The sequence below is a fragment of the Thalassophryne amazonica genome, chromosome 5, assembly GCF_902500255.1.
Source record: "Thalassophryne amazonica chromosome 5, fThaAma1.1, whole genome shotgun sequence".
NCBI classification, from domain to species: Eukaryota; Metazoa; Chordata; class Actinopteri; order Batrachoidiformes; family Batrachoididae; genus Thalassophryne; species Thalassophryne amazonica.
The window spans coordinates 43,943,982-43,956,114 of record NC_047107.1 but is presented as its reverse complement, the minus strand read 5'-3'; the positions used below and the strand labels follow the sequence as shown (position 1 = coordinate 43,956,114).

At 40.4% G+C, this 12,133-nt stretch overlaps 1 protein-coding gene across 12 annotated transcripts in view; it reads right to left on the bottom strand.

Moving 5' to 3' along the window:
* mef2cb (myocyte enhancer factor 2cb) overlaps positions 1–12,133 on the bottom strand; it is a 183,513-nt gene that overhangs the window by 69,272 nt on the left and 102,108 nt on the right. For all 12 annotated transcript variants that reach the window (XM_034170077.1, XM_034170079.1, XM_034170084.1 and 9 more), the window contains one exon: positions 351–554. In XM_034170077.1, the coding sequence (XP_034025968.1) occupies positions 351–554 (204 nt within the window). The remainder of the gene's footprint in view (positions 1–350; positions 555–12,133) is intronic.

Sequence of the window (12,133 nt, the reverse complement as noted above, 5' to 3'; positions counted from 1 at the left end):
CACTGACTGGTCGACTCCATTAATCCGACACTTGCCCTGCTAATCACAGGGAATATTTTATCTAACAGAAACCCAAAATGATGGAGTGTCTCTGTGTAATTTATTTTTGTTAAAGCATTGCATAATTTTTAAACATCTTTTTAAAAGTAATGGAAAGTGGGGACTGAACCCTTTGGGATAACACCAAAACTACATGTGATTATTTCTTCTACTCTATTAGGTGTAGAGACCAAAACAAAGGATTGATAAATAAGACATAAATGCTGTAACCATCTGCCCGCTGCACGTGTCTCTAAACGTGCGAGCGCCGATTCACGTGGGCCATCTGTGTTTGTTTTATTGTAGCTTACCTCCACAATGTCGGAGTTGGTCCTGCTCTCGTGGGGCTCGTTGTACTCGGTGTATTTAAGCAGGACCTTGTCCATGTCTGTGCTGGCATACTGGAATAGCTTGTTGGTGCTATTGAAGATGATCAGGGCAATCTCACAGTCACACAGCACACTCAGCTCGTACGCCTTCTTCATCAAGCCAAACTTTCGCTTTGTAAATGTCACCTATGGAGGCAGAGGAGGGAGATGATTAGTGCAAACCTGAACAAACTATGAATATTTTTTATTCAGTTACGTTTTACCACTTTTTCAGCAGCACCTCTCTAATAACATTTATTTTCTGCATGGAAACAATTTGTCGTGATGGGTTGTGGTGAATAGATCGAATTTGGAGTACTGTGGGGGGAAAGGATTTAGGACAAGAGCCCTTTGTTCACATGGGATGAAAAACAGTACTCAATCAATCAATACATCCATGACTAATTATGTTGTATCTGGTTGTCATGAGAATGCACTAAAATAAGGTACATTATGTAAGAATTTGCTTCAACAAGACTTGAACTGGGAGGATTATGATTGTTTGTTTACTTTTATGATACCTCAAATCAAACATTTTTGCGACCATGAAGCATGACTTTTTCTAATGCAAAATACAAATGAAAGAGCTGGAAGTTCCAGCAGAAACGGAATGGGCTGTTCCATACAGGAACAACAACCAGCTGTCCAGAATGATGACATCTTACTGGACTGGCACCGACTTGTTTGACAATGCTGAGTGTTAATGTCACCACCTTTGGATGGGGAGAAGAAGTTAGCATGATGTCAAGTGGAAGTTTCCAATAAAGCTGTCCACTAACAACACTGTGTTACGATACGCTCTTCCCTTATCAACATATGCAATACTGAATCAACATAACCCAGAAGTTCTTTCCATAACAAACGCAAAACACAGCACACATATTAAAGTGTGCATTTGTATTGGCCCAGTAAAGGACAAGGAGGAGCTGCGTGCTGTGTGAAGCACTGCACAATTTTTCCTAGGTTTGTTTGATGCAGAACTCTACTATGAGAGAGATTTAAATATGAACCTAGGGCACATTAAATTCAGCAACACTAATTTTATTGTGGGCAGCACTTTGGCTTAGTGGTTAGCACTGTTGCCTCACAGCGAGAAGGTCGTGGGTTCAATTCCCGTGGCCTTTCTGTGTGGAGTTTGCATGTTCTCCCCGTGTTTGCGTGGGTTTCCTCCCACATCCAAAGACATGCGGATTAGGTGGATTGGACTCTTTAAAATTGTCCGTAGGTGTGTGTGTGGGTGTGTCTGTGTTTGTTTGTCTATTTGTGGCCCTGCGACAGACTGGCGTCCTGTCCTGGGTGTACCCTGCCTCACGCTCTATGACTGCTGGGATAGGCTCCAGTCCCCCGCGACCCTTAATTGGACTATGCGGTGGAAGATGAATGAATGAATGACTAATTATATTGTGTGCACAACATTTGATTAGTTCATGCACACAATACCTAAGTGCACACTTGAAATATAAAATAACGCCCTGTGTGATACACCTTATTATGGGGTGTTTATGTGGACAATAACAAACACAGAAATACACTTTTTTGTTTGCTTGAGAGTAAGGTGCATGCCAGGCTTTGTTGGCCCGTACACTGCCAACATAATTTAAGTATTTATCTCGTGAAATAAATTAATCAAATCGCAGAAATGACCTGTATGTCATACGAAGGCAATAGTATTTATACAATTTTTGTTTTGCCCTCTATGTACTGGAACTGTTATAGGATATATGCGATACAGGTCAGCACATGCACTGTTAAACCAGACAAGTTGACTTTACTTTAAAAAAATGTGGAAACTGATTGCCTTGAAAAAGATAAGGAAGGAACAAGCACTTTTTTCATTTAAAATTATTCAAAATGAAAAAAGTACTTATTCTTACTTATTGTTATCCAGGCAAATGGTTTCCACTTTCTTAAAGTTAAGTCAACTTGTCAGGTTTTACAGTGTGGTGTACAGCATTTTCCTTTTCTTTTAATTTCTTTCTGTTGCTCCCATTTGAGGTTTCAACTGCAGAAACATCTCCATCTCACATATATTTATTACGGAAATCCTGTGGATCTATTCACGGTTTTAGAGTGTCCCAGAATCCTTTGCACTCTAGGGAGGGAAGCTTGATAATGGCTCATCTTAATGCTAACTTTCACACTGAAAATGCCATAGACATGCTAACACGTTAGCATTGGTCCCGTTTTTAAGTTATAAAATACATCTATCAGCTGTTTCAGAAGACCATAACAGGTCGGTTTAACATAAAAGACATATGCTCTTTTGGGGTTTAGCAGGGAAAAATTAAGAGAAAACGAAAGAAAACAAAGAAACAATGAAGCAGCAGATCGAAGCACTGCTTCATTGGTTCAAGGTTCAAAGCAAAGCCGCATTGCAGAAATGGTTGATTATACAGACCCGCTGCAGGGTTTGTAATCAATGTAGAGAAATGATAATTTTCCTGGCAAACACCCCCGCAGGGTCTGTTATCAATGAAATAATAATTTTCCTGCAAACACCCCCAAAAACAACAGCCACTCTGAAGGACCGATAAGGGAATCATTCAGCAAAAAGGCTATTGATGTTGATGGATCGAATCATTTCTTAATGATATCCGAAAAGAACTGGTTCCCGACACGCAATCCTAACAGCAACACGCTTTTTTTTTTTTTATAAAACTCACATTAAAAACTCATGATTATCTTAGTTAAACACCTAAATACATATTTGGTTGAACTCACCTCCATAACGACGCAATGTTGCAAACAAGTTGCCGCAAACGCTTGTTTACACTGACAACTAAATCTCGGCCTCCCCAGTGAGAACGTGATTACGAGCGAGATTTGACACCATAAATGCATCAATAACACCGGCGAAGGTGTGAATATGTCTGTTAAAGTTTAAGTGTGCTTCCTGTCCGTGTGTGTGTGCATCCCCTTGTCACTCTGCTTGTATTAGCATCTGTGTAACACCACACAAGGCAAAGTATAATATAATAAGGGAAATACTGCACCGGCTGCATCGCAGAAGTTTTAAACATGCCCGAAATGCTGTGTTGCAGTCTAATTCCATCAAGACACATTCATAGTAGAGTTGCTCTGCACACACTGCAATAGGATGTGTATTTCTTTATTATCATCGCATAACGTGCACTTATATTGCTTCATCCTGTTGTGAGCAGTGGGCTTAAGAGTACTTAAGGCCTTTTTAAGTTTCTACTACTCCATTACTCCATGGCCATGGAATCGCTTTGACACAGTTGTCAACCTTTTGAAGTTGGGGTTAACACATTGATGTGTGTCTCACAATGCAATTCATTGTCGGAACAGTAGGGGGCAAGACTTTTTTCGTGAAGACTAGCCTACTTATCCCATGATGCTTATGGTCGTGAAAGTCGCTGATTGTGAAACTGGAAAAGTGAGATTCTGGACATGATGTAGTTAGGGGCCAATCACAGCCAGTGCTCTTTCGTGCAGTCTCCGTCATCTCGACGTGTACTTACAATGTTTGGGAGGTGCACGGAGAAGGGCTCGAAGGGAGTTTGCAATGACGCAGAGGGCTCTGCGTGGCTATGGAGTTGCAAATTATGTACCAGCATGAACTGGGTTTTACAATCAGAGACCTAATGGGATAGAAGCCCAGCGAGCTCAGCATTGCTCAACAGAAGGGGAAAACAAAGCAGAGCAAGAATAAATTGCTTTGTTTCTTTAAAATCCATAAAAGAACACTGTTGCTTTGCACTCACAAGAGCGATGAATTGCACTCACTTTCAGGTCTTTTTGCATCATCTATTGTGTATTCAGTTGAGCTCACTTCAGCCGACCTTTTAGTGGTGCTAAATCTAGATTAACAACAATAATCTGGCCACTCAGAGAGTGCAGCTGCACTCTACATGCCTGACACATATTCATGGAATTGAATTCTCTGTAATTCGGTGAAACCATAACATATGACTCTGTGCTGCCTTGACACTGGATCAAGAGTTAAACCATTATAAATTTGAATTTGAACATTCAAGGTCACCCAGTGTCAAAGGTCATGATATGATATCATATTCGTGTTTCATAGTAAGATGAGGTGTATCTTTGACCAATTCAACAATAGCCCATCTGTATGACTATGACCTTTCAAGGTTACCCAGTGTCAAAGGTCATGATATTATCAGTTGTCAAGTTGTTCACCAATGAATATGGCCAGGGTGTATGGTTTTCTGAAGGGTGTATAAAGCCATATTCATTGGTGAACAACTTGATAACGATTTTATCATATACAGTGGTCCCTCATTTATCGCGGGAGTTACATTCTATAAATAACTCGCGATAGGCGAAATCCGCGAAGTAGTCAGCGTTATTTTTTATAATTATTATAGATGTTTTAAGGCTGTAAAACCCCTCACTACACACTTGATACATTTTTCTCAAACAGGCATTAACATTTTCTGACTTTTCTCTCCTGTGTAAACACTCAAAGTTCAAACCTTAGTAGAAAAAAATAAAACGTTTCCCTATAAATAATTATGATGGCTTTTAGAACTAACAAATTTAATTTTAACGATCAACCTACGAGGTTGGACACGTAAGAAATTATTAATAGTGACTCAGCAGTATTTCACAGTTCCTCTGACCGTGCCTCTTCATCGTGGTGCCGCTCCGCTGTCCGGATTGGCTGATTATTCGGGTGGTATGAAAAATATTACCCGTCCGCGAAAAGGGTGTATTGCTATTTATTCTTTAGTGTTTTATCCAATCATATTGGCATATCATTTATAGGTATATGATAAGATTTCCTATTCATGTTTTATAGTAAGATGAGGTGTATCTTTGACAAATTAAAAAATAGCCAATCCATATGACTACAACCTTTCAAGGTCACCCAGTGTCAAAAGTCATGATATGATTTCATATTCATGTTTCATAGTAACATGAGGTGTATCTTTGACCACTTCAAAAATAGCCCATCTGTATGACTATGACCTTTCAAGGTCACCCAGTGTCAAAAGTCATGATATGATTTCCTATTCATGTTTTATAGTAAGATGAGGTGTATCTTTGACAAATTAAAAAATAGCCAATGCATATGACTACAACCTTTCAATTCACCTAAGCACAAAGGATATGTGACAGATATACTCAACAAAAATATAAACGCAACACTTTTGGTTTTGCTCCCATTTTGTATGAGATGAACTCAAAGATCTAAAACTTTTTCCACATACCCAATATCACCATTTCCCTCAAATATTGTTCACAAACCAGTCTAAATCTGTGATAGTGAGCACTTCTCCTTTGCTGAGATAATCCATCCCACCTCACAGGTGTGCCATACCAAGATGCTGATTAGACACCATGATTAGTGCACAGGTGTGCCTTAGACTGCCCACAATAAAAGGCCACTCTGAAAGGTGCAGTTTTGTTTTATTGGGGGGGGATACCAGTCAGTATCTGGTGTGACCACCATTTGCCTCATGCAGTGCAACACATCTCCTTCGCATCATCCGTGAAGAGAACACCTCTCCAACGTGCCAAACGCCAACGAATGTGAGCATTTGCCCACTCAAGTCGGTTACGATGACGAACTGGAGTCAGGTCGAGACCCCGATGAGGACGACGAGCATGCAGATGAGCTTCCCTGAGACGGTTTCTGACAGTTTGTGCAGAAATTCTTTGGTTATGCAAACCGATTGTTTCAGCAGCTGTCCGAGTGGCTGGTCTCAGACGATCTTGGAGGTGAACATGCTGGATGTGGAGGTCCTGGGCTGGTGTGGTTACACGTGGTCTGCGGTTGTGAGGCTGGTTTGATGTACTGCCAAATTCTCTGAAACGCCTTTGGAGACAGCTTATGGTAGAGAAATGAACATTCAATACACGAGCAACAGCTCTGGTTGACATTCCTGCTGTCAGCATGCCAATTGCACGCTCCCTCAAATCTTGCGACATCTGTGGCATTGTGCTGTGTGATAAAACTGCACCTTTCAGAGTGGCCTTTTATTGTGGGCAGTCTAAGGCACACCTGTGCACTAATCATGGTGTCTAATCAGCATCTTGGTATGGCACACCTGTGAGGTGGGATGGATTATCTCAGCAAAGGAGAAGTCCTCACTATCACAGATTAGTCTGGTTTGTGAACAATATTTGAGGGAAATGGTGATATTGGGTATGTGGAAAAAGTTTTAGATCTTTGAGTTCATCTCATACAAAATGGGAGCAAAACCAAAAGTGTTCATATGTGTCTAATATTAATGAAGGGTTACTGAAAGCAATTGGTCAATTCATTCCACCAAGTTTGGTCCAATTTGGATCAAAGCTTTTTGCATTATTTTGTTCACAGAGGAGGACGCACAGAACCAAAAACAACTCCCTTGCATGTGCTACCACACGCAGGCCTAATTAAATACCCTGCGCCCACATAGTGGTTGGTATGAACAAAATTATTTATCAAAAAAAAGCCAAATATATATATATATATATATATATATATATATATATATATATATATATATATATATATATATATATATATATATATATATATATATATATACACACACACACACACACACACACACACACACACAAATTCATCCACCCATATTTACTGTGTAATGAGCAAACAAAATGTTTTCCTTTTTGCAGAGTGAATTCTTTGGGGAACAGCTTTAAAGGAAAGTGATGTCTGCTTGTTAGTTGAATACTCTCTGACTGGAAAGTTACCGAAACCGTCCGTGCAGTTTACCAGAAAATAAAGAAAAGAAAAAAAGAAGCTGACCTTGCATTTAAGGAAGTGAAAACACTCTGTCTCGGACAGATAACGGGAAAAGTAGATCAGTTATTATTTGAATATCAAAGCTTGCAGAGGTTTACTGTGGAACATGTAATGTTAAAGCAGCCCTTTCTTCTGACCTCAGGGTGTTCTCTCACTCTCTCTTTCTCTCTCCCTCCTTCTCCCTCTCTCTCACGCTCTCCAGTTTTTATACGACATACACAAAACATTATTATTTTAGTCTGAGGAAAACACTGCTCTCTCACAGTGACATTAGGGTAGCACTGCCCAATTAACTGTCTCTCCTCGTCAATAAGAAGCTGGCGATATAAATAACGGGTGGGTTCCCTGACTGCAGATTGTCAGCACTCACATTATCATAATATGCTCGGTTCAAACCACAAAAATATCTCCTCTGTTTGTATGTGACGCTAAAGATCGGCTACTTTAATAGCACAAGAGCGCATGTAGTCAAATTAGAACATCCTCTATTGCTCTATTGTTTGGATCAAAACTAGAGCACTGAAAGTGAGTCAGTTCCAGTGAGCTGCACCTGGTTTCTTTTCCAAGCCATGTGTGCACACTCAGTGGCTGTATGTGCCATTGCCGGCTTCCATCTCTTAGCAACATGTTATGTTCATTTTTCTTTTTTTAATTAAATGATATTTCATACTGGGAATCCAAAAGGAAAAAACTTTTCAAAGAGAGGAACTGCAGCCAGAACTCTGCCCAGCTGATGGCTAATATAGTTTGTTGAGTCAAGTATCTTCTGACATGTACAGTGGGCCAAAAAAAAAAACAAAAAAAAAAACAGAATACTTAAAAGATACTATTATTATGAAGGTAACAACCACTGTGTCTTTCCCCCGCAAAATTACTTTATATATATATATATATATATATATATATATATATATATATATAATTATTTTACTTAAAAAAATCATTATTGTTGTGTTGACTTGTGTTGGACAGCACACTGAAAAAGCATTTTTTTTTTTTTTAAGCAAATGAGGTTTGGTTCCTTGAAGAGTGTATTTAAAGTTACAGTGTGTAGGATTTAGCGTCAACTAGTGTTGATGTTGCAGGCTGCATTACAGCAGTTACAATTTTGATTCCCTTCAACTTTTCACTTATTTAGCTATGACGATTCAAGCTCCTTTCTCTTTATTCCTCTTTCGCACTAGGCCTGTGTAGAGTTGCATTGTGCTGTATATCTATTACGTAGGAATGGCTGCATATGTTGCACACAGGGGGGAAGCCACACTCTCATGAGTGCTAGAGGTGGGCGATACCGGGAATTTTGGTATTGATCCTATACCAAGTAAATACAAGCCCAGTATCGCCGATATCGATACCGATACGATACTTTTTCATATTTAAGCGTCACAGATCCAAAGGATCCAGAAGACCTAGGATAGAATTTCTCCAAACATTGTACGTGACAAATAAATACTTTATTATCATAATCAACATTTTTGTTTAAAAAATATCACTCAACACAACTTAAAACAAAATCTCCTGAGGTAGAGGGCTGACAAACCACAATACAAGGGTGCGCTGCTCCGTGTTGTGTGACACAGCGCAACGCTGCTCTTACAGACAGAGAGTAGACTTTCATGAATCAGTGCGGCAGACAGTGTGTGCGGGAGAGAAAAAAAGCTTGAGTATCGATCTTTTTACATGAGGATCGTTCAATATCAATACCAGTGTTGGTATCGATATTATCGATATTAGGAGCGATCCGCCCACCTCTAACGATGCCACTAGCTTAGCTTATGACAAGCTAAAAGTGGATGCTCTCATTTGGTCGAACAATTTTCCACAATTTCTGGGGATTCTGTGTCAGTATGCGCCCGCGGCCGACGTGCTTGATGAATTCCTGTGCAAAAAGTAGTTCTCAGATAATTGTGATATATTCCTGTGAAATAATGAGTATATCTGTCCTGCAGAATTAATAAAATGAAGCAATGCAGGTATGTACTGATAAAAAACCTAAAAGGATTTTTCACTGGACTGGCGTAGGGTAGCGTACAATTGTGGAGGCATGGTGTACAGTAGCGCAGTGTTGCATAGAGCACTGCATCTAGTGCTGTATGCTGAATGTCCGCAAAAAAATTAAACATGTTTAATTCTTCTTCTTCTAAATATTAAACATGTTTAATTTTTTGCATCCATTTCACAGACCCCTTTGCATCCCTCAGCGTATTGCCACGTAGGGCTGTGTAAGATCGGCGTAGTCAGTACGTCGCATTATGGAATGCTATGTTGGCCTGGTGTGAAAGGGACAATGCTATGTTTACACATAACAACAACAAGTCACGAATGCCATGAGTGCACATTCTTGGCCGCTGATCACGAATGTGATTATTCGGGAGGCAGAGGCATCAGGTGTCCTCAGGAACTGCTGCAACCTGTTACCACATGTTACGATTAATGGCACGTGTTGCTGGAGAATTATCAGGAACCATTACGCATGGTCAAGAATAGTGTTCCGCGTTGTTGCGCGCAATTGCGCGTAACAGCGCATTGTTAAGTTCTGTCACGTCGTGAATTGTCTCCACACATACACACCCATATTCATCCATCCGAATTCAGATCGCTCCAGTTTTTCAGAAGAACTTTGTGACTGAATGCGTAGTTGGGCTCTGTGCCATGGAGTAGCACAGAGAGGAGGAGGAGGACAGAGCCAGATGTGTGGCTTCATGCGGCTCTCCTCTCGTACATTTTCCCAAACATCAGGCACATGCAGCAGGTGGAACACCTGCAGGAGCGCGCGGAAGAGCACTGAAATTAGACTTTTAGCCGACTTGGTGTCAGCAATCAAACTGATTGCGGTGCAGCAGGGTTTAATTGCGCGCGCGCTTCTTCCTCCGCTGTACTGGAGGAGGTGCAGAGATGTCTGGCTGCACGTGAGTCTCCTCTTGCTCCTCTAGTTGCTCAGACTCGTTCTCCCGCTCATCAGTTACAACAGCAGGTGGAACATCTGCAGGAGCGTCCTGAGGACCTTCAGCAGGAACTGTGGACCGACATTTGGAGCCGAGTTCAATTGTGCGCACGTGACAGAAAACTGATTTGTCGTGGCGCGCAGTGAAATGTGATGCCACGTTACAAGTCGTGTCAAAACTTGACAGTTTCCGTGTCACTTCGTAATAATGCGTGACAGTTTGGGCTCCAAGCACCATCACAGGAACCACTACGAACGTTGTCACGCTCTATTAAGGATCAATACTCATCAAGACGGATCAATACGCTCAGTTGTGACTTCCACGACGTGAGACGAAATGAGGGTGGTGTGTGACATTCGTGGAAGATTTTTTGACAGGCAAAAACATGCTGCACGAATATGAAGAATATCACACACCAACACGCACTATTAAGAAACCTATTCAGATGCGTTAAGTCACGTTAAGAATGTCAGGAATGTGTCACGAATGACAGAAAAATGACATTCGTAACGCGTGTTGCTTATGTGTAAACGCACCTTTAGATAAACAATATGTATGAGCCCACATTTCACAAAAAAGAGGGTTCTTAAGCTTGCCACTCTGAACGAGCAACTAGCAATGGCAGTGTGTAAGGGAGAAAACATTGATTACTTTTTCTGCATTCTTATGGCTACTTTGCAAAATGAGAAAGGCGAATATTGCAATATTCCATATTTCCTAATAAACACCCCCAACATCATGCACTCCATAGCTTTAATGAAAAAGAATATGACGTGAATTTATTTTTCACAACATTTTTAGAAAACACGTCAAACACTGGAGTTGTGTGATTCTTGGTTCCAGGAAACTTTTGCACAAGGCTTTAATTTACATTAATCTTACTGTATATCAGTTATTGCCCTTTGCATTTGCTCTGAGCTCATTACAACTTTGAGATCCGAAAGAGGAGAAGGGGCCGAATAGATATTGATAGATAGGTTTTGGATTTCCTGCAATCATATCTCCCAGGATGCACCAGAGAAACTGAATATCAAACTCACCCCCACCTCCTCCTTGAAATGTGGGTCAACCTTACATGAACTGCTGCATGCTCATCCAGACTCCTTCAAATGTTTTCCAGTGATGTTGTCAAGCTACCTGTCGAGCAGGTAAACAGTGCCAGACTGTATGAAATTTCAGAAGAACGACCCTGCTCTAATTCAGTGGTTCCCAAAGTGGGGGTGGGCCTAGAATTCCCAAAGTGGGGTGTGCTGGGTATTCCCAAAGTGGGGTTGGTGGGGGGTTGTTGTTGTTGGTGGTGATGGTGGTGGGGGGTGTCCAAGGAAAATTAATTACAGTTTTTGCAAATATATGCTTTTTTGCTGTCAGATTTTTATGTATGCTTTGACTGCATTGTTTTATGATACAATAAGCAGCTGGGACAGTTAAACTATTTAGTGATACTTAGTTAAAAAGTTATATATAATATTTATATCTGAAATAAATATTTTTGGTTATATAGTTTTGTGTGTGTGTACTGATGTTTTTCTTTAAAACAACTTTTGGGCTGGAAACCATCAGCTGTATCTGGAAATATTGATGTTGCTCACTGGTAGCAGAACATGGACAAGTTTGTGAGAAAAAAAACTTAAGATACATGTTGTCACTTTTAATACTTCCAATGTAAATGTGATTTGTCACTTTATTTTGCTTTGTTCAATGAGAAGTTGCAGTTTTGTATAAAATACAATGTTTCAAATAAATTCTAGGGGAGTTTGGAAGCAAAATTTGTGTTTTTCTGTGTGATGGGCATGGGGGGGGGGGGGGGGTGCACAAACATTCATCTGATTCACAGACAACATCGGGAGAGAAAAAAAAAAAACCCTCCTCTGGGCTCTAAATACCATGCTGGCATTTACACAGAAATATGCAAAAACAACCCTTATGTTTTCACTGTAAGACCAAAAAGCATCTTGAGACAATAAGATTAATTGTCATAAACTACCTACTTCCCATTGTACCATCTAACAGTGAAATGTAAGCACCACAAAAGCCAGCGG